General features: G+C 46.5%; 3 protein-coding genes across 8 annotated transcripts in view; 2 read left to right on the top strand and 1 right to left on the bottom strand.

The window, feature by feature from the left end:
• The first annotated feature begins 3,245 nt into the window (after window positions 1–3,245).
• On the top strand, window positions 3,246–5,619 carry HSD17B10 (hydroxysteroid 17-beta dehydrogenase 10). The gene is made up of 6 exons (XM_040266037.1): window positions 3,246–3,348; window positions 3,689–3,853; window positions 4,490–4,654; window positions 4,775–4,903; window positions 4,983–5,091; window positions 5,281–5,619. Exons 1-6 carry the CDS (start codon window positions 3,322–3,324, stop codon window positions 5,469–5,471), a joined length of 786 nt encoding a protein of 261 aa, XP_040121971.1. The 5' UTR covers window positions 3,246–3,321; the 3' UTR covers window positions 5,472–5,619.
• A 148-nt stretch (window positions 5,620–5,767) lies between these two features.
• Window positions 5,768–19,323, bottom strand: RIBC1 (RIB43A domain with coiled-coils 1). Of its 5 annotated transcripts, none has more exons than XM_040266031.1 (8): window positions 19,054–19,323; window positions 18,645–18,716; window positions 13,004–13,120; window positions 11,852–11,933; window positions 11,302–11,646; window positions 6,907–7,025; window positions 6,123–6,517; window positions 5,768–6,015 (listed from the first exon to the last, which is right to left on the bottom strand). In XM_040266031.1, the coding sequence occupies exons 2-8, from the start codon at window positions 18,651–18,653 to the stop codon at window positions 5,934–5,936; spliced, it is 1,149 nt and encodes a 382-aa protein (XP_040121965.1). In that variant the 5' UTR covers window positions 18,654–18,716; window positions 19,054–19,323; the 3' UTR covers window positions 5,768–5,933. The 5 variants fall into 5 exon arrangements, with proteins under 5 accessions (XP_040121965.1, XP_040121966.1, XP_040121961.1 ...); XM_040266032.1 differs by having other exon boundaries at window positions 5,768–5,971; window positions 19,054–19,312; XM_040266027.1 differs by having other exon boundaries at window positions 19,059–19,289.
• Window positions 19,324–19,372: 49 nt separating this feature from the next.
• SMC1A (structural maintenance of chromosomes 1A) overlaps window positions 19,373–21,970 on the top strand; it is a 46,951-nt gene continuing 44,353 nt past the window's right edge. For both annotated transcript variants that reach the window (XM_040266024.1, XM_040266025.1), the window contains exon 1: window positions 19,373–19,592. In XM_040266024.1, the coding sequence (XP_040121958.1) occupies window positions 19,484–19,592 (109 nt within the window). In that variant the 5' untranslated portion in view covers window positions 19,373–19,483. The remainder of the gene's footprint in view (window positions 19,593–21,970) is intronic.

The following is a 21,970-nucleotide window of genomic DNA, read 5'->3' as shown; positions in this document are numbered from 1 at the left end:
ATTCCTAACAACCTTACAAAGGAGGTACTTTGATTTTATCCATTTTATGGACGAGACTAAAGAGGCACATTCAAGTAGCTTTCCCAAGGTCATCCAGTTAGCAAATGATGAAGCTGAGATTCAAACCCAGACCTCTGGTATCAGAGTCTGTGCTGAAAATTCAAGGAGTTGAATTAGTAGGATGCCAAAGGATAATGGGTTGAGGACACTGGTGGGAATGGGTAAAGAGAGAGGAGGAATGAGAGAGCGTCTACACTGTCCAGAAGAAAAGTAGGAAGAAGCTGCTGGGCTGGAGAAAATAGAAAGGCCCACAGATCAACAGGGTTCAAGGATATAAAAGAAGTGGTGGAGAGAAGACCTGAGATGATTGGGAGAACATGGTCAGAGTCAGAGGCGGTGGTTTGTAGACGTGGGGGAATCTTTCCAGGACATGACAAGGTTAACAGTGTGGTTTAGACAGAGGTGGTTAAAGTAGAAAGGAGGTGAAGGTCCTTGGAGCTGAGCATAATTCTTCATGAAAGACTCATGAAGCTGGCCTGCAAATTCTCCCAAGATTGACTGATTTATTCCTTAATTCATATTGATAGTGTGTAGTACATGTCAGGCAGTGTTCTTAGCATGAGGTAGCCAAGAGGTAAAGGACAAGATCCTGCTGCCATGGGGTTTACCTTCCAGCACACAGAGAACACACAAACACTCACACAAACAAGGCCAGGTTATACAAGACTTAAAATCCTTAAGGCACAATTCCACAGTGTCAAAAGTTCTGGGAAGTATCAGGCTGTTTTTTCATACTTTGGAGCTCAAACTCATTAGGTGACAAAACCTGACCTGAAATAGCATAAGGCTATTTGTAGTCTTGATTCATTCAATGTGAATTTTCATATTTTTGCTTCTAGAACTACTAATGTTTAATAATAAGCGACACTCCAGACTTTTCTCGGTAGTTATGTATAGAGTATATGCAGTATATAGAATATAGGGTATGTGTCTTCAGAATTGAAAAAATTTCGAATTCCAAAGCATATCTAGCCCCAAGTTTGGAAAAAGATGGTGGACCTGTAATTACTATGCAGAGAATTCAAATATGCAATGTGATGATTCAAAAAACTGGCCCCTGCATAGGAAGGGCAGGGAGAAACTGAAGAAAGAGGCAGACCATTCCAGATTGGTAGGTGGCAGATTTAATGAGCAAGGGAACTTCTAAGGTTTGTTCTGGGTGACCAAAAGACTAGTAATCTCCACACCCACCTGCCAGAATCTTAAAAGTTTATATAGAGGGGTTCATGTGATTCAGTTAGGTGGTATTCAGTCCAGATGGTTCCAACACCACCTTACTCTCTCAAGGCTATGTCCTTGAAACAGCTCTAACTGTAGGAACAGTGAGCATATTCCAGGGACAGAAGCAGGGTATGGAGTGTCCCAATGCCTGGGTCCAGCTCTGTGGTCAACCTGAAGTTACGTCCTCTTGATGACATCCTCCAACACAATGGAATGGCAACTAAGTGGCTCACAGCTTGAGAGGTGAGGGAGAGGAGGTGACATTGAAGCTTAGTTCTGAATGACCAAACAATAGCAACAACAGCAGCAACAAATACAGTCATGCAAAGATCAGGAGAGCATGCCAGGCAGAGAGAATAGCTAATTCAAAGATGGACACAGCTGGGGTGGGAAGATAAATTGGGAAATTGGGATTGATATATAAAAACTACTATACATAAAATAGCTTCCCTGGTGGCTCAACGGTGAAGAATCCACTGGCCAAGCAGGAGATGCAGGTTCGATCCCTGGGTCATAGATGCTGGGAGAAGGCAATGTCAACCCACTCCAATACTTACTCTTGCCTGAGAAATCCCACCGACAGAGGAGCCTGGTGGGCTCCAGTCCACGGGGTCACAAAAGAGTTGGTCAGACAGAGTGACTAAACAACATCATGTATAAAATAGATAACCAATAAGACACTACAGTATAGCACAGGAAACTCAATACTCTGTAATGGCCTATATGGGAAAAGAATCTAAAAAAGAGTGGATGTATGTTTATATATAACTGATTCACTTTGCTGTACACCCACAACTAACACAATATTGAAAATACACTACACTTGAATAAAAATTAAAAACAAAAGAAAGAACACAAACAGGGCACCGTGGTTGGACCATATTTGGCTCCGTTAAGAGTGATATCACTGAGGGATGGGGGCGCTTCCTGTTGTCTGAAAGATTGTGAATCTGGTCTAAATCCTTTCATGGATATGGTGTAGTGACCATGAGTGTGGTAGTAAGTCAACATTTAGGAGGCCCAGAGGGAAGTCTTCCTGGGTGGGAACCCAGATAGGGAGATACTTAAAATAAAGGAAATACACAGCTCAATGAGGCTGAAAATGTAGACTAAGGTTATGGTCTGAAGACCTTGGTTTGGGGCAAAGTATATAAAGAAGTCAGATAAGGTAGGCTCAGAATTATAATTAGGATACTGGTGAAAAGATGTTTTAGGGTGTTCTGGGTCTTAAATGACAATCTCTGGTTGAGGTCCAATGTGAAATGTGTGATCTAGGCTTTGGGGTTTAAAATAGGTGGTTAGACATAGAGGACAGTACCAAAGGTTCAAAGATGTTTTTTTGCTTCTCTGCTTATGCCTCTTTGGGTTTGTGTTTCTCAGCAGCTGTCTCAGAATGTTGTTTTCTAGTTTCTCTTGTTATGGCTTTCCACATTCGTATCTCTGAGAACCTGTCGGTCACCTCAACATATTTCTCTGTATGTGGCTCTCACAATCACCATCTTTGTATATCCATGCCTGGGTTCTAGAATCTGGTTCTTTGTCCCTTCCTTTGTGTCTGTACTGAAATTATTTCTTTTTCCAACTGAACTTTCCAACCTCCCTCTCAGAAGGCATGAACCTTTTATTATTCCTCTGACTATTTTATCATTCCTCTATTATCCCTAGTGCCCCGCACAGAGACTGGCATATAGGAGTCTCTCCGATATGTTTATACTTGAACGGAGGCTTTTTCTGAGGAGTAAGGAACACATTCTCAATCTCCTGTCTCCCTCCCCCCAGCAGAGCTGCAGGCCTGACCAAAGTCCCCGGGGTGTGGTAGTGTTGCGACACGGCTATTCGTTGTTTTTCCCCGGGTGTAGAGACTCTCCGCCTGGACCTTGCCCCGGCCGGCCTTGCCCCTGCGGCGGGTGACGTGAGAGGCCGGCGCCCACTTGTTTGGCTGAGCGGCTGACCACCACCTCGCCGGCCCCGCCCCGCGGCTCCGCCCCGGCCAATCAGCGAATGCCTGACAGTCCAGCCCTGTAGAGAGGCCTGAGCAAGATGGCAGCTGCATGTCAGAGCGTGAAGGTAAACGGGGTTTCGCCCTTCTGTACCCACTGGGACGGCGCAGCCGTAGAACCAGCGGGGAGAGATCAGTGCTGGGAGGAAGCATCATTCTTATCTAGGCCTGTTATTGCGACGGTGGGGCTCGGGAGCGGGAGGTGAAGGTCAACTCTCCGGGGCACGTGCATGTGGGGTGACTGAATGGCTGTCTGAGAATGAGACACCCAGAGGGTCCCATCGTTAAGATGAGGAGGCACATCTGGGTCAGGTCGCGGCGGTGACCGGGAGCCTCCCTCGCAGAAGCCTGGAGAATGGGTGGGGGTGGTCCGCACAGTGTAGTTGTTGACCGAACTCCTCTTCACAGGGTCTGGTTGCCTTAATAACCGGCGGAGCCTCAGGCCTAGGCTTGGCCACAGCGGAGCGACTGGTGGGGCAGGGGGCCACTGCTGTACTTTTGGACCTGCCCAACTCAGATGGGGAGGCCCAGGCCAAGAAGTTAGGGAAGAGCTGCGCCTTTGCCCCAGCCGACGTAAGTGGGGTTACCTCACCTCTCCCATGGGGTTCCTTTTCATAAGGGTGCCTGTCTATGTGGGGAATGGACCCATCTTCTTTTCCCTTTTGGTCTGAGCTGTTTTCATATGCCTCTGGATAAAGAATTTCTAAAGCTGTGATTCACAACAAGGAGGAGGGTGGGGAGGGAGGTTGGGGATTAGCCATATCAGAATCTCCTCAAGGAGATATGTAGAGTTATTGTGCCCTCTAATTTTAATATTTACAAAGTCAAAAAATTTATCCTGAGACAAACTACAGAAAGTAAAGCTTGACGAAAGCATATTAGCAAGTAGGGGTACCAAAAAGCAAGTTTATCTTCATATCAATAATTCTCACAACTTATCTGATCCACAGCAGTTGAGAATCTCCAGGGGTATGTAAGTTTATCAAAAGAGGGTATAGATTTCAAAGATGTTTTGAAACACTGCTCTGTAATACCTAACATTTTCACCTTTGTCTCACTCTAGAGTTTTCTTTCCTTGGTCTCTCCCTTGCTTACACAATTCTGTTGTCACTTGAAGACTGGATTTGCCCTGTGCCCCCTACCCCCCGCAAGATTTAGTGGTATGTGTGTGATGGTAGATGAATACCTTCTCCACTTTTCCCTTTGAAGGTGACCTCAGAGAAGGATGTGCAAGCAGCCCTGACTCTAGCAAGAGAAAAGTTTGGCCGTGTGGATGTGGCAGTCAACTGTGCAGGCATTGCAGTGGCCAGCAAGACATATAACTTAAAGAAAAGCCAGGCCCATACCTTGGAGGAGTTTCAGCGAGTTATCAATGTAAGGCCTTAGAGGTTCTCCAGGGGTAGTAGTAAGAAGTATCTGACTGTGAGTGTCCCCACACCCACAAAAGGCTACCTCTGCTTCAAGTCCTATATCACGTCTCTTCTGGTCCTCCAGGTGAATCTCATAGGCACCTTCAATGTGATCCGCTTGGTGGCTGGTGAGATGGGCCAGAACGAACCAGACCAGGGAGGCCAACGTGGGGTCATCATCAACACGGCCAGCGTAGCTGCCTTTGAGGGCCAGGTGTGTGAGTAGGGACAAGGCTTGTACCCTGGTGACTTGTTGGGGGCCCTGCCCCCTATGACCTCCACTCCCTCTCCAGGTTGGACAAGCTGCATACTCTGCTTCCAAGGGGGGCATAGTGGGCATGACACTGCCCATTGCTCGGGATCTGGCTCCCATGGGTATCCGGGTGATGACCATTGCTCCAGGTAGACATATCCCCACCTGGGATTGGGTGGGATCTGTGGGCAGTTGAGCAGGGAAGGTATCTACCATCTAAACAGCAGCAGCCTTCTATCTCTGGACATAGGGAAGCACCACAAGTAGAGTTACGGTGAGGACGGACCAGGTAAATATAAAAGTGAGGGTGGGTCTCTGATTCTGGCTGTCTTATCTAGGCCTATTTGGCACCCCGCTGTTGACCACCCTCCCAGATAAAGTGCGCAACTTCCTGGCCAGCCAGGTGCCCTTCCCCAACCGACTTGGTGACCCTGCCGAGTATGCTCATCTGGTACAGGCCATCATCGAGAACTCATTCCTCAATGGAGAAGTCATCCGGCTGGATGGGGCCATCCGCATGCAGCCTTGAAGGGGGAAGACAGAGAGAACAAAGGTTCCGCTGTCTCTCCCCCTCCTGGAGTGCTCTACTCCAGTTTGGAAGGAAGCCCAGTAGCCATTTTGTAACCTCTGCCTATCAGTCACCCTGTGTGCCTAATAAAGTCTCTGTTTCTCATGGAGGAGTGAGCAGCACTGTGTGCTGGGGGAGCTGGCATGGGGAAGAAATGTGAATGGGTGAAGACTGACAGGGTTGGATGCTCAGAACCCATGGGTGGGGTGGGAATGGCAGTACCTTACACCTTTTGTGTCCTATTACAACATGTAACCTTGATTTTAATGAATAACTTTATTACCCAGGGTCAGAGGTGGGGTACTGGCTCAGCTCTCTTCCACTGGGAAATGGATTGGGGAGGAGGGGGTCTGCAGCATTTTTTTCTCTGACTGTTACCTTCTGTGAGCTTGATGGTGAAGGTGGGAGAGGACAATCTTGAGCTCAGTGGCTGTTGGTGTTAAATTGCAGATGATATTGGGCTGTAGGTTGATTGGTATAGATTATTGAATTCAGATAATTCTGCCTGTGAAAGAAATCCAGAGGCCTCAGCTAATGGGCTTTCCCTGGCCCCTGCCATCCCTCCCTACCCTCCCTTGGCATTCATCCTTGCTGCTACCCACTAGAACTCACTGGGCATTTTGCTCCTTAGCCAGCTCCTGGTTGAAGGAGCCTAGTCCCCTCCGAAATTCAGCACTCAGCTCCTTTTCCTGTTCTTCTAGCTCCATTGTTGCCTGGGCCAAGTTTATGGCCTGGCTTTCCCATTTGGCATCCAGTGCTTGTTCAGCTTGGCGCTTTGCTTCCTTTTCACGGTATCGTGTCTCCTGTACTTTCCTGATGGTGGCTCTCTGCTCTGGAGTCATACCCTTCCAGCAATAGGGCAGGACCCTGTGGGGAGCCACGGGGTTTTGGGCAACCTGCGGGTTCTCAGCCAGTAGGTCACTTGTGATCTGGTTCTGGACCTCCATGAAGTTTGCCTCCAGTTGTCGCTTATGCTCAAGGCACTGCTGCTCAGCCAGCTTAGCTGCCTGGTGGGGCCCCCAAATGTGAGTGTTTGGATGCCCAACCTCAGGGAGCTCTCAGTCACAGGGGGAGGGGGAGACATGGCCCTACTCTCCCCCATCTAAGGGAGAGAAGGAAGAGATACTGCATGGCCTTTGAGTGACTTAAGGTGGAGGAAGGGGTGGAATAAGCACAGAACTCCTCTGCCCTCCGGAAGCCCTTAGACTGAGACACTGGGGAAGGGAGGGCAGTGTTTTGTTTTCAGGTCATCCTGAACCTGGAGGTGGGGAAGGGGACCTCCTGCCCTAAGAGGGCCCTAGGGTGAAGGGGGAAGTCCGCAGGTAGATGAGAGGGCTGGTTTGATCGGTAGATTGGGGAAGCCTGATGCCCTGGATGGCTCTTATGCTGTACATACCTGCGCTTTGTTGGCATTGGCCATGGCAGCCATCATGGCTATGCGGCAGGACTCCTCCAGCTTGGCCAGTTGGGCGGCCCACATGTCTGCAGCTAGGCGTAGCTGGTCATCGAGCATGTCTACACAAAGAAATATGGCCAGGGCACTGTCATTCAGCCATTTGTTCAGCAAGCTTTGTGAATGTATGTTTATGCATGTGCAAGCTATGTCTATGTATGTTTGGGAGTGGGGTAATGTCCTCATTGTAGGGATGTGTGGACGCAGCTACTCTTTGGGGCTAGGGATAATAAAAATGACAGCCACAAGGTTTTCTCAGGTGCCTCACTGAAAGATGCTTCCAATGGACCTGGGTCTCAATGCCAGCTCTGTTGCTTCGGCGCTGTGTGACCTGGGGAAATTGTTTCATCTCTGAGCTTCAGACTAAGGGCTAGGCTGCAGGTACAGCATGAGCAAAAGTATTGAACGTGCTTCAGTTCAGCTACAGTGGTCTCCGTGCTGTTACTAGAACATGCCAGACATTTCTGCCTTAAGGATTTGTAACAAATGATGCTCTTGTCTCATGTTCTTTTCCTTCCCTAGGTCTTTGCTCACTTTGCTCCTCAGTGAGGCCTTCTGTCTTTCCTACCTAAAATTGCCACCTGCCTGACCCCAACATTTATCCTCCTCCTCTGACTTATTTTTCTCCCTAGCATTTATCACCATCCAATATACCTTACATTTTACTTAATTGTTTTTGTCTATTGCCTGTCTCTCTACTCACTACAAGGTAACCTTTGTAAAAGCAGGGACGTTTGTCTGTTTTATCCACTGCCATACACTAGCACCTATATCAGAGCCTGGTACGTAGTGGGTCCTCAGTAAATATCAAATAAGGAAGTGAAGAAACAGCGTGATCTGTATCTTAAATTATAAGTAGTCTGCTCTTGCTGGAGCATAAAATGCAAGTGACTAGGGAGCTCTACAGGGGCCAGACTAAGGACTGGAAACTTGACCCTGAAGGTGATGGCGAATATGGAAGGATTTTAACTAAGGGGGTGACATGGTTAGATTTGCATTTTAGAAGGCTCCTTTTGGTGCCAGTATAGAGGACAGTGAGGCTGGTGGGAGACAGTGGAGGTAGGGAAGCCATCTTGGAGGCTATGGCAGTAGGCCGGCTGAGAGGGCTGAAACCAGGCCAGTGATGGAAAGGATGCAGGGGAAATATATGGAGGTTTCATCAGCAGAATATGATGGATTGGATTAGGGAGTAAGGGAGAGCAAAAGACTTGGATGCTTCCCAGGGTCCTGGCTGGGATGACTCCGTGCATGATGTGGCCACCTCTGGAACTAGAGGATACAGAATGCAGAGCAGGTTAGGGAGCACTGATGAATTCTCTTTAGGAAGCTGAATTGGAGGTGGTCAGCAGCCACCTGGATATCTGACTGCAGGTAAAGAGTCCTCAGCATAGAGATGGTGATGTGGTAGCTGAAACCAGAATGAGGGTCGAGGGCACCTGAGGCAAGTATGCAGGGTAAGGAGAGCAGTGTGCCAAGGACAAAGTCTCTAGATGGAAGAGGAATCCACAAAGTGTGGACAGAAGAGGAATGATTGGAGAGCTATAGCAGAATATGCTGTCACAGAAGCCAAGGAAGAGAGAGGTTTAAGAAGGAAGATGTGATAAGAGTCAAGTGTAGCAAGAAAGTCCAAGTAAAGGAGAAAAGACTGAACAGAGCCTCTTGTACCTGATAACACAAAGGGCATTGATGATTTTTGTAAGAGTAGTGTCAGTGCAGGTGTATGGGGAGAAATAAGATCTCAGGAGTTGAAGTGTGACTGGAAAGTTAGGAAGGAATGACAGCAAGTGGAGATAGATTTTTCAAAAAGTATGGCTGTAAAGGAAAAGAGCTAGCTCATAACATCTAGAGGAATCAGAATGGAGAGAGGCTTTTGTTTTATTCTTAAGGAGGGTTATACAGAGACTTCCCTGTTGGTCCAGTGGTTAAGAATCCTGCCAGTTCAGGGGACACGGGTTCAATCCCTGGTCTGGGAAGATTCCACATGCCTCGGAGCAACTGAGCCCCTGCTCCACAACAAGAAAAAGTCCTTGCGCAGCAACAAAGACCCAGCACAGCCAAAAAGAAATAAAAATTTTAAGAAGTTTTTTTAAAAAAGGGTTAGACATAAGCATGTTTATAGCCTTCACAGAATATGGCCAGTGGAAAGTGTTGAGAACCTCAGGGCCAGGGCGTACCTGAGGGAGCACAGTCTGCATGGGAGGCAGGGGGAATGGGGTCCAGAGCATAGGTTGAAGGCTTGGCTCTGGAGAGGCACAGGGACAGACTTTGGAGACTGGATGGCAGGGGAAGGGAGGATGGGGTGCCTGGTTTCATTTTGGTCTTCATAGCAACTCAAAGAGGAAAGGCCACCCCATGTTTCCAGATGAGGTCCAGAGGTGAAGTAAAATGCCTAAGGTTACACAGCCAGCACTTAGTAAGTTAGAATCCAGATATCTCAAGGAATCAGCTCATGCTCCTTTCATGACACTACACAGACTCTCCCCCAGCATTCTGCTGTTCTGTTGCCTAACTCTACCTTCTTGTACACCTGCCTGCTGTCACTAGGTAGCTGGCCCCTGGTGCCACTGCAGTTACTTTTTGGTGATTTGGTAATCACCAAATACTCCTAATTTCTCAATCTAATAGGTTTCTTTTCCTATCTGAACTTCTCTGAGGGCATTTGACATTATTGACGACTCCCTCTCTGAAACCTCCCTTGGCCCCTGAGTCCCTATTTTCTCAATGGTGACAGAGCAAGTATGGTGTATCAATCAAGAGTGTGGGCTCTGGAGCCAACCTGCCACCTGAGTTCACTTCCCTCCATGACCCACTAGCTCTATAACTTTGGGCAACTTACTTAATATCTCTGTTCTTCAGTTCTTTCAGTTGCCTCCACAGAAAATAGGGATATCACTAGTACTTGCCTCATAGGGTTGTTGAAGATGAAATAAGTTAATATATGGTAGAAAGCTTGGTACAGTGTCTGGTACACAGTAAGTACTCAATAAAGGTTAACTCTTCCTCTTGCTGCCCACTCTGCCTAGAATGGCCTTTTCTCATTCTCACTCTCTACCTTGCCAAAATTGTACCCAGCTTTCTAAAATTTGGTTCCTGACAGCTGGCCTGTGCCAACCCCCTACCATCCCTCCCTTCCCCTGTGAGAACTGACCCTCCCATCTTGATGTTCCCTCTGTGTCCTATGGGCTTCCCTCATAGCTCAGTTGATAACAAATCCGGCTGCAATGCAAGAGACCCCGGTTCAATTCCTGGGTTGGGAAGATCCTCTGGAGAAGGGATAGACTACCCACTCCACTATTCTTGGACTTCCTTTGTGGCTCAGCTGGTAAAGAATCTGCCTGCAATGTGGGAGACCTGGGTTCGATCCCTGGGTTGAGGAAGATCCCTGGAGAAGGGAAAGGCTACCCACTCCAATATTCTGGCTTGGAGAATTCCATGGACTGTATAGTCCATGGGGTTGCAAAGAGTCAGACATGACTGAGTGATATCCTGTATATATTTCTATCACAGTACCTATCATAGTACCTAACCCAGTGTTAAAGCATAGATATTTGCTGGTAAATAACTTGTGCATATATTTTTCCCTTTTACTCTAAACTGATTTTCTAGAAGTTCTGGTTCTGTGGGTTTCTGGAGGGCAGGGTGCCTGTCTTGTTTATTTTGGTCTTCAGTTGTTCATTCAATGATGATTTGGTTGAACTCCTGACACTGGCAGGCAATGTACTAGGTACCTGGGATATAGAGGTGGAAGTGAGAGATGTGGTTCATCTTCAGTGAGCTGACATTTGGGGGGAGAAAGACATTCCACAAATACCTCTATGGTAAGTGGTATAACAAAACAGGGTGCTACAACAGGGGTGGTTTTAAAGGTGAGTGGTGTGAGTAGGTAAGAGATGGTCCTTGCCCTTACTCTAATGGAAGAGGGGAACATGGCCACAGATGTCAGAGTAATAGTAGCTACTGGTTATTGTAGCTACTATTGTACTGATGCTTGTGCTTTACTTACAGCATCTCATTTCATTCTCACATGAGCTGTGTGGTATGGATGATTTCCTCATTTTAAAGATAAGCAAACTGAAGCACAGAGAGGAGGGTTCGTTTCCCCAAACTAGCCAGTAAGTGGCAGGACCATGAGGTTTGTCTCTACTCTGCTGTCTTCAGGTAATGAAGTGCCAGGCTGATCAGGGATCAATGGCTACACTGTCAGTTGATGAAGGAAATTGGGACCTTTCAGTATCAGCCCTTACACGAAACTGGACCTGCCCACACAGTTCTGGTCTTCAGCTCAGGATAGCTCCCCACTAGGCCTCAGGTCACAGCCTGGAGGGTCTCACTGCTTACCTGTACAGTTCTCATTAACTCTGGCTTGCTGTTGCTCTTGTAGCTGCCTCTCCAGGTTGTACTGGAACTGCTCCTGCTGCATTCTCAGATATGTGGCCCTCTCCAGATCTTCCCTAGAGAAGTACTGCAGGCTGGCTTGGCCATAGTAGGGAGCATTGTCACCAAGATAAGCTGGAAACTCCCTCCAGCGTTGGTTTGAATCCCATAAGTCAAATTCATGCCTGTTCTTGAGTTGCTGCCTCTGTTGTCTAAAGTTTTGGACTTTCTTGGCCAGCCGACGTGTCCGTTCTGCCTGTTCCTTCTCTAACATCTGAGCCACCAGATCATATTGCACCTGGTTGGTACCTGGGGGTGGTGGGTAGGGGCATGGAGAAGGCCTCACAGGAGAGACAGCCTACTCAGCACAGCCACTGCTCCCAAAGGCCCATCTGGTTTGTCTTACCACACCCCCCAGACCTCAGGCTGCACTCCAGAGCAGAACTGCCCTGCCTTAGCCCACTCAGATCCTTGCTTTTCCCCCTTGGCTGGCCTCCGGCCTTGGGCTTTTTACCATAAGCTGCCTCCTTGCTTCGTTCTGTTGCCTCCTGAAGTTTTCGTTCTTCCACCTGGTTGTTCAGGGCTTTAGCATCCACCTGATCCCAAAGAAATGGGCTAAATCAAGGTAGGAGCCCAGCAGTGGGCCTCGATTGCTCTAACACAGACTGCTCAGAATTTATCTGCCTCAAAATCCTCCTATAGGATCCACAGTATCTACTGGATAATGTCCCACCATCTCACCATGGTTTGTAGGTCCCTCAGTGGTCTAGCCTCTGCCTCCAGCCTCTTCTCATCCTCTTCCCTTCTCCCACCCTCAGGAGCTCTGCTTACAGTTCTCTACGTATCTTATGCTGTTTCATACTGATGGCCTTTGCTCCAGCAGCTTCCTCCACTTGGAACACTCTTTCTTCCTCTTTTTACCCAAACTCCTATTCATCCCTTAAGACCAGCTGAGACTTCCCTGATCCCTCCAGCAGGTGCTACTCCCATAGCACCTAGGACCCACTATCCTCATTACCTTGAACTTTGCTTCTATTGATTGTCTCCTAGGCTGTGAGCTTGCTAAGGGCAGAGACTGGGCCTTAGCTTTGTGTCCCTATTGCCTAATCCAGTGCTTGGCACAGAACAGGCCTTGAAACATTTGCCAACTAGATCTCAAGTCACACCACTCATCTACCCACCCAGCAATCTATTTTTTTTCTTAAACTATCAATATTTTCTCTTTATTTTGATTATAATTCATGTAAAACATTTCAAAATAGTGCAAAAGGAAGTACAGCTTAGGGAAGAGTAAGTGTCCCTCCCATCAGTTACCAGTTTCTTATGTAGCCTTCCAGAGAGTTTTGGCATATGCATGCAATACCAAATATTCTTTATAGACTTCTTTCGGCTCCATTTACTTGTCTCTTGAAAACCAGACCACTTGGCCCAGAGTTGACTGGAGAAGAGTCTGCTGTCACTGGCTCCTCTTCCCCTGCACCTCTAGGCCTCTTTCTCAGGCCCTCACCACACGTGGGGGTGAGTGCCTTTTTCCCTTCTTCCTTCCTTTATAACCCTGCAGTCTGCTCAAATCAGGGAGGGGCTGTGATAGACACAGCTATGTTCCTCTCCTGGTGTAACAGTGAGGTGACCCCTGGTCCAGAGAAAGTCCCCACTGCCCACTCACCCCCATGACTCTGGTCCGCACATTGAAGAATCGACTCTGTTGCTCCTTTTCTTGATTTCTTCTAGCTTCGATGGGTGCCACCTCCTTGGGATCTGGTGGCAGATCTACCTGATACATCTGGAGCAAGGGCGAGTTGGATGGCCAATAAGTGCTAACCATCATACTTGACTATACCCCCACCCCCATTCCTTTCTCCCCATAGTATCTTACCAGCTATTGATTCCTACTGATTTTACTTCCTGACATATTTCATATCTGTGTTCTCCATCTCTGCTGTCGCAACCCTAATTGAGGCCTCACAAGCTGGTGCCAAATAATGTTCCCAGGAACCTCACTGGGCTCCCTTGCTCCAGTGTTAGGCTCTCTACTGCTTTTCTGCCTTGGCTACAAAAGTGATTTTTCTGAAAGCAAATCTGACCATGGCACACTGCAGCTTAAAACCTTTAAAAGCATCTATAAAGCAAGGGGGCTTCCCAGGTGACTCAGTGGTAAAGAATCTGCCTGCCAGTGCAGGAGATGCAGGAGGGAAGATCCCCTGGAGGAGGAAATGGCAGCCCGATCCAGTATTCTTGCCTGGAGAATCCAATGGATGGTGGAGCCTGGTGGGCTACAATGAGTTGAACATGACTGAGCATGCACGCATGGCATAAACCAAATTGTTCCCCAATGTTTTTGTCTTATGAGTCTTCATGATCTGATACCTGCTCACCTTTCCAAGTCTCAAACTGATTTACAACATCCCTTTTGCATTAGGCTCTATTTAGTTTTTTCTGTTTCAGTAAATGCCACCACCATTCCCCCTTTATTTTTATTACTTATGCTCTAGTCAAATTAAAGGCTTAAATTTCCCTGTATTCCTTTGTATTTTGGGAAGCCCAGCCAAAGCCACAGCCAAAATCTCTTGCTAACATAAATCTGATCATGTCTTACACCTGCTTAAAATCCTCCACTGGCTTCCTACCACACTTAGAATTAGATCCAAACCCCTTACTGTGGTTCAAGATCTGGTTCCTGCACACCTCTCCACTTCATCTCATGCCTCCCTCTTCCTTGTTCACTGTTCTCCAGGTACGCTGGCTTCCTATCAAGTCCTCCAACACTACAACTGTTCCCACCTCAGGGCCTTTGTACATTGCATTCCTTTGTTTGGAATACCATACATCAACTCCTACAGCTAGTTCCAACCTCACTCGTTCACTGTCTAACCATTTTGTAACTAAAATATTTGATGCACACAGGGGAATTATATAGAAGCCATATGTAACTTAGGAAAAGGAAGCATGATAAAAGAGACCCATGAACCAACTCCCCAGTTAAGAAATAGAACACGATTAATGCTATTTAAGTGTCTTATGTCTGTTCTCCCTCATCCTTACCCTAAGAATAACCACTATCCAAAATGTCACCATTCCCTTAGTAATATGCACTAATATACCATATGTGTGTGTATGATTCCCTGAACAATATTTTAAAACATTTTGTCTTGAAACTTGATGGAGTATCATACAGTATGCATTCTTCTGCATCTTGTTTTTTTCACCCATGTTCATTTACCAATTAACAAATATTCATGAAGTGCCTACTGACAGACAATCCCTTAAGCGTTTGAGAGACATCAAGGAGCAAAAGTGACAAAAATCTGAGTCCTTGTGAAAGTTACTTTCTAGTGGGGACAGACAAGACTAGAGAGAGTACATTAAATAGTTTCTAAGAAGATGATCAGTGCTTTGGGAAAAAATATAGAGCAGGATAAGGGGAATTGGAAGTGCTAAAGAAACGGGGAGAGTGTTGCATTTTTAAAATATGGAAGTCAGGGGAGGCATAACTGGGAAAGAAATAGTTGAAGAAGGTGAGGGAGTCTCCTATACAGATAACTAGGAGGAGAGCACTGCAGGCAGAGGGGACAAGTGCAGAGGCCTTAAGGTGGACAAAAGAGGCACACACACATTCAAGAGGACAGCAGGGAGGCAAGTATGTGAATGCAAGAGGAGTGGGAAATAACATTAGATTAGGTGGGGAGATGCAGAGCATGTAGGACTTCACAGACCATTGTAAAGGCTGCAGCTTCTACTCAGAGAAATGGGCAGCCATTGGAGGATTTTGAGCAGTGGGAGTAATGTGTCCTGTCTTTGATTTGTAAAGGATTGCTCTGGCTGCTGTGTTAAGAATAGACCGGAGGGGATGGGAAGGGAGGCTAGAGGCAGGGAGACCAGACAGGAGGCTATTGCAGTTGTCCAGGCAAGAGATGATGATCACGCCAGGTTAGTAGCAGCAGATGTAGGGAGAAGTGGTCAGATTCTGGATATATTTTAAAGGCAGAGCCAGCAGGACTTCCTGATGGATTGGGTGTGCTGTGAGGAAGCAGTGTTAAGAATGACTTCAAGGATTTGGGCTGGGGCAGTCAGATGCATTGCTATCAACTAAATAGTCTGTATGGAGAGAATAGAATAGGATGAGAATCTGGAGATCGGTTTTGGAGGTGTTGAGTTTGAGAGGTCCACACCCATTGATAGATACAGATAGTATGGGAAATTTTGTTATTTTTCAAAAAGATATGCTATTGGGAATTTCCTTGCTGTCCAGTGGTTAGAACTCTGCACTTCCACTTCAGAGGGCATAGGTTTGATTCCTGGTGGGGAACTAAGATCTCACAAAGCCCCTCAAAAGTTTTCTTTGGTATTCGTCCTTACAGGATTCTATATTCTTATCATATTGCCCTCACAATTAGCCGCATAATCTGCTTTGCCCTCTGGAAAGTGAGAACTGACAGTGCCATTCCTAGGCAGAACTAAGAGCCATTAAGTGATAGCCATATTCTCTCTTTACTGCTGTGGGACCAGCAATGTCCCAGGTGAGGGCTGTCCCTTCAGTCTTGGTCCTGGAGTGAAGACAGAGCAGAGATGTAGCCAACCCACAATGGACAAGAAGTGGAGTGAGAAACCTGTCTTTATGAGCTGCTGAGACTTAGAAACATTTTTTAAGAGTTTATTTGGGCAGAAAACAAATTGGGCACTGCCAAACTAGAGTGGTTAAAAGCTTAAGGAAAGATGTTTAAAGAGATGGAAAACAAGGAAATTATTTGATTGGCTATAGCTGAAGTGCTTGTTTTATTTAAGAATGCCTAGTTGACTGTGTTTGGATTGGTTGTTCTTAGGGTTTTTTTTTTTTTAACAGTTTTTAAAGGTTACTTCCCATTTACAGTTAGTACAAAGTGTTGGTTTTATTCCCTCTGATATACAATACATAGCTGAGCCTATCTTACACCCAATAGTTTGTACCTCCCACTCTCTTACCCTATAGTACCCCTTCCCCATCACTGGTAACCACTAGTTTGTATCTGTAAGTCTGCTCCTTTTATATTATCTTCACTAGTTTGTTGTATGTGTTAGCTTCCACATATAGCCGCTGAGGTTTTGAGGTTGTTTGTAACCTCAGCATAATTCAGCCCTTCCTGACTGATACAAGGAATTTAAAGCTATGAGGCAGTAAGTAAGAGATCTCTTAAGGTACTCTAGGTGGATAAGAATGCCTCAGGGGAGATAGGGAGAGGAGGAGCCAGCACTGGAGGCTGAGTGGCAAGTGAGGTGAAGTGAAGTGTGAAAGTCCCTCAGTTGCTTCAGGCTCTGAGAGGTGGAATGGGCTTAAAAACTGGAGTTCCCTGTCTGACAAGCTGAGTGAAGAAAGTGATTTTGGGAGGAGAGAGTGAGCAACTGATGATGGGTTAAATAGATGAGATCTGAGAACTGACTGATTTGAAGGGGAGGGTTGCTTCTGACCTTGATGAGAACATTTTTGGTATGGCAACCCACTCCAGTACTCTTGCCTGGAGAACTTCATGGATGGAGGAGCCTGGTGGGCTGCAGTCCATGGGGTGGCTAAGAGTCGGACACGACTGAGCGACTTCACTTTCACTTTCTGACTGAAGTGGGTTCAAGAGAGACTAGGATTATGTGGCACAAACAATCCAGTTTAGTTAATTGCCAAAAAAGAGGAACTTGTAGATTAAGATATATATATACAGCTGCAAGAGTGTCCCTAGTATATGCCTAGAAGTGGAAGTGCTGGATCATAGGGCATCAGCCTATTTAAACTTTACAAGATAATGTTGTTTTCCAAGAAGACTGCACCAATTTATACTTTCACTATAGTGTATATAAACTCTAGCTACCCCACATCCTCAGCAACACTTGATGTACAGACTTTTTAATTTTTGCCAACTTGTGGGTATAAAGTTATAATTATTAATTTTAATTGGCATTTTCCTTATTGCTGATGAGTCTGCAACATCTTTTCATGTGTGCTTTGGGCATTTTTTCTTTCTCTTCTGTGAAGTGCCCATTCATATCTTTTGTTCATTAAAAAATGTTTGTCCTCTTCTTATTAATTTTAGGAGTTTCTTGTGTATTCTGCACACCAATCATTTCTTAGTTTACCTGTGGGAAACATCTTCAATTTGTGGCTTGTGTTTTCACTTTGTTATTATTTTATAATAATTTATGTTAACGATCGATACATACAAAGGAAGATGGTTAACACATATAAGTTATGAAGTACAACAACAAAATGAACACCTGCAAACCCTCCACAGAACCCAGATTGATACTTTAGAAGCTTTTTGTGTGCACTTATCATCTTTTCACTTTATGTTATAATTTGGAGGAATTTGAATGCAGTCAAATTTACCAATCTTTTCCTTTAAGTTCAGAAGTTTTTATCATTTAAGAAATCCCCTGAGGTGATAAAGATATTCTCCTATATATCCTAAAATTTCTAAAGTTTTGCTTTTCTCATTTAAGTTTTTAATCTATTTGGGAATTGCTTTTTGTATATGGTGTGAGAAGTAGGGATCCAATTTGATTTTCTCTCCAAAAAGCTACATTTCATCTTCTTAAATGGAAGTTATTGTTGTTGTTTAGTTGCTAAGTCCTGTCCAACTGTTTTGCCACCCCAAGGTGTAGCCCACCAGGCTCTTCCATTCATGGGATTTCTAGTTCCTGTCCATTATGAGATTGCTGTCTTTGTTCATTTTATCCCCTCAGCCTTATCACACCAGTATCTCCCAACTGAACTTCATGTACTCGATTGCATCAACCAGGCTTTCTCACTTTTCTGGACTTGTCCTAAGACTCTTCCCAGCCTCCAGACATCATTTAAAAAATAGTTACAGGAATGGCTGTAGCAGCCACCAGACCCTTTCCATGTCTAAGTTTAAGCACTGACGCCAGCTTGCTTATATTCCATCTGTCACCACAATATAAGGTCAAACTGAAGGGGAAGATTTCACAGACAGCTTCTTGAACTGCTAACGTCATGGCTTAATAAAGAGCAGGTAATAAGGTAATGGGGGATGATGGGATGAAGCAGAGGGATAGAAAAGATGGGAAACAGGGGAAAGGGACAGAAAGGTCAGGGGCAGAGGGGGAAAAGAGGAAGGAGGAAAACAGGGCGGTTGATAGGGGTGGAGGACAGAGCAGAGAAAAGGAAGGGAAGCAAGGGACTGGGCAGAGGGGGGATGGAGAGGAGGGAATGGGATGGGAGTGAGGCATGAAAAGACAGAGATGAAGAGGGGGAAGCGAAGAAGGATAAGAGGTGGAGAGCACAGGCTTAGGGACCCTGACTCCCAGGGGTTCACACAAAATACCTTTCTCATCAAGGAGTCCCAATTGTGACGCTCCCAGGTTAGGTCCAAGATTATAGTGGCAGTCTCTGAACTCTGCTTGGAGAAGAAGGAGGGAGGCGGGGCAGATGAGGGAGGCGGGGCGGGGGGGGGGGCGGGTAGGGGTAGTACCTCTGGCCACAGTTTTCCCCAGCCCTTATCCCCGTCGCTCCAGAGTTCCCTCGACTCCATTCACACCTCATCCCCCTTAACACCCGATCCCATGTATAACTCCACCCCACTCCAATTCCAACCTCAGCAAGATTTGAGCTCCTCTAACAGGGAATCCTCCTGCTGGCCCCTCCTTCCTCCCCTCCCTGGGGTCATTCCAATTCCCGAACCTTTTCTTTGAACCTTCCCGCCGGCCAGGCAAGAGCCGCAGCCGAGCTCCCACCTTACTCTTGCCCTGGAGGGCATAACCCTCCTGTGACTTCTGACTTGTCTCAGCAAGGGTCGGCCTCGTCAGCCAGCTTTCCGGGATCCTCAAAGCTGCAGACACCTCACTGCACTGCTTGCCTCCTCAACTACGAGGTCACCTGTAGCGGCGGTTTGCGTTGCCAAGGAACAACAAAGGGGGGCGGGGCCCGAGCGCCAGTCGTAACCTCGCGCCTTGGCAACCGATCAACAAAACCGCCAAATCAGTCCGAATGCCCCGCCCCTTGGTTCCATCCCGCGCCGGAAGTCGAAAATCCCGTTAGGCCTGGACTTATTCTCGCGAGGTTTGCTATCCGCCCGGCCTGCACTGCGGTGTTTCCCGCGCGGGCTATCCCAGTTGGCGGGCGAACGGCGCGGCCTTTCTTAGCGCCGGCGGCGCTGCCGCAGTCATGGGGTTCCTGAAGCTGATTGAGATCGAGAACTTTAAATCGTACAAGGGTCGGCAGATTATCGGACCATTTCAGAGGTTCACCGCCATCATTGGACCCAATGGCTCTGGTGAGATAAGCCCGGCTGCGGCCCTGCGCACGTCCCAGCCTGGACCCCCTATCCGCAGCAGAGTAGTACAACCCAGCCTTTGCAACCTAGGAGGTTCCTTGCCCTTCTAAGGTGTTCGATCCGGACCCGCTTTTCCTGCTCGGGTCCTCTGATTCGAACCTCTTCCCCAGGTGTCACTTGCCCGCTCTTTGCGTGACCCCCGTCCCGGCCTGAGTGGTACGGGCCGAGCTGTACGTTACCCCGCCCACTGCCCCCTGCCTCCAGAAGTGACGCGTCCGGAGCATGCTTCCAGTCGCGGGCCGCGCAATTCCTCACCGGCGCAGCTGCATCCGGCCCCCACACATTGTTTTAACCACCGGGAAGATGTGGGACCGCTCGTGGCCCTCTCCTGGCCTCTGGGCCAAATGGTATACTTCTGCTTCATCCCAGCGCCTTCTTCCGCCTCGCGTTGGTACACTCCAATTCCTTTTTTTTTTTTTTTTTCTTTTAAAAACTCTTCTCTGGAGGCGGCACTTTTGAATTTCGAACTCCGTGCTCCAATCTCGGTAGTGCTTGGGGTCTTGAACCCCCCCATCCTCAACTGAGAAGTGGGGATGCCTCGAATTCGCCCCTTTCCTATCACTGAAACCGTCGAAAGTCAGAAGTCTTTAGCTTGCCAAATTTATTGAATGTTTACTGCTTTATAAGGATTTGTTCAAGCAAGGTGCTGTGGAAACAGCGGAGAATAGAATAAGCCACGCTTTCAGAGAACTTATATTTCGAGGGGAAAGACGATAGTAAAGGAGAAAATAAGTTATTTTTCGGCTGTAATAAGTGCTGTACAGGAAATTAGATTGATGTAATAAAGTGATGATGTGATAAGTGACTCGGATGCCTCTTTAGGAAGAGTGGTCATTTAGTTAACAATACTCTATTGTATATTTCAAAATTGCTAACAGTAGATCTTTAAAAAGTCACAAAAAATATTAACTGTGAGGTGATGGATGTTAACTTACTGGGGCAGCCATTTTGCAATATATACAAATACGGAATCACATTGTACACATGAAACTAATACAGTGTTGTATGTCAGTTCAGTTCAGTCGCTCAGTCGCTGTTGACTTTTTGCAACCCCATGGACTGCAGCACGCCAGGCTTACCTGTCCATCACCAACTCCCTGAGCTTGCTCAAACTCATGTGCATCAAGTCGGTGATGCCATCCAACCATCTCATCCTGTGTCGTCCCCTTCTCCTGCCTTCAGTCTTTCCCAGCGTCGGGGTCTTTTCCAGTGAGTCAGCTCTTCGTATCAGGTGGCCAAAGTATTGGAGTTTCAGCATCAGCATCAGTCCTTCCAATGAATATTCAGGACTGATCTCCTTTAGGATTGACTGGTTTGATCTCCTTGCAGTCCAAGGGACTCTCAAGAGTCTTCAACACTACAGTTCAAAAGCATCATCAATTCTTCAGTGCTCAGCTTTCTTTATGGTCTGATTCTCATATCCATACACTACTAACAGAAAACATAGCTTTGACTACACGTCGGCAAATAATGTCTATACTTTTTAATATGCTGTCTAGGTTGGTCATAGCTTTACTTCCAAGGAGCAAGCATGTTTTAATTTCATCCTGCAGTCACCATCCACAGTGATTTTGGAGCCCCCCCAAATAAAGTCTGTCACTGTTTCCATTGTTTCCCCATCTATTTGCCATGAAGTGATGGGACCAGATGCCAGGATCTTCATTTTTTGAATGTTGAGTTTTAAGCCAACTTTTTCCACTTTTCTCTTTCACTTTCATCAAGAGGCTCTTTAGTTCTTTGTTTTCGCCCATAAAGGTGGTGTCATCTGTATATCTAAGGTTATTGATATGTCTCTGAGCAGTCTTGATTCTAGCTTGTGTTTCATCCAGCCCGGTATTTTGCATGATGTACTCTGCATATAAATTGAATAAGCATGGTGACAATATACAGCCTTGACATACTCCTTTCCCAATTTGGAACCAGTCCGTTGTTCCGTTTCTGGTTCTGTTGCTTCTTGACCTGCATACAGATTTCTCAGGAGACAGATAAGGTGGTCTGGTATTCCTATCTCTTGAAGAATTTTCCACAGTTTGTTGGGATTCACACAGTCAAAGGCTTTGGCATAGTCAGTGAAGCAGAAGTAGATATTTTTCTGGAAGTCTCTTGCTTTTTCTATGATCCAACAGATGTTGGCAATTTGATCTCTGGTTCCTTTTGCCTTTTCTAAATCCAGCTTGAACATCTGGAAGTTCTTGGCTCATGTACTGTTGAAGCCTAGCTTGGAGAATTTTGAGCATTACTTTACTAGCGTGTGAGATGAGTGCAATTGCGCGGTAGTTTGAACATTCTTTGTCATTGCCTTTCTTTGGGATTGGAAT

The sequence above is a fragment of the Oryx dammah genome, unplaced genomic scaffold (genome assembly GCF_014754425.2).
Source record: "Oryx dammah isolate SB20612 unplaced genomic scaffold, SCBI_Odam_1.1 HiC_scaffold_23, whole genome shotgun sequence".
In the NCBI taxonomy this organism is placed as follows: domain Eukaryota; kingdom Metazoa; phylum Chordata; class Mammalia; order Artiodactyla; family Bovidae; genus Oryx; species Oryx dammah.
Note: the sequence above shows the minus strand (reverse complement) of the source record. Positions and strands in the feature narration are given on the sequence as shown.

Coding starts and splice junctions, on each gene's coding strand:
- HSD17B10 (XM_040266037.1), top strand. CDS start 3,322: ATGGCAGCTGCATGTCAGAGCGTGAAG. Junction 3,349..3,688: donor CTGCATGTCAGAGCGTGAAG/GTAAACGGGGTT, acceptor TCCTCTTCACAG/GGTCTGGTTGCCTTAATAAC. Junction 4,904..4,982: donor TAGCTGCCTTTGAGGGCCAG/GTGTGTGAGTAG, acceptor CTCCCTCTCCAG/GTTGGACAAGCTGCATACTC.
- RIBC1 (XM_040266027.1), bottom strand. Junction 11,934..13,003: donor TGCGGACCAGAGTCATGGGG/GTGAGTGGGCAG, acceptor CTTTGGGATCAG/GTGGATGCTAAAGCCCTGAA. Junction 6,518..6,906: donor CCAATGCCAACAAAGCGCAG/GTATGTACAGCA, acceptor GGGCCCCACCAG/GCAGCTAAGCTGGCTGAGCA.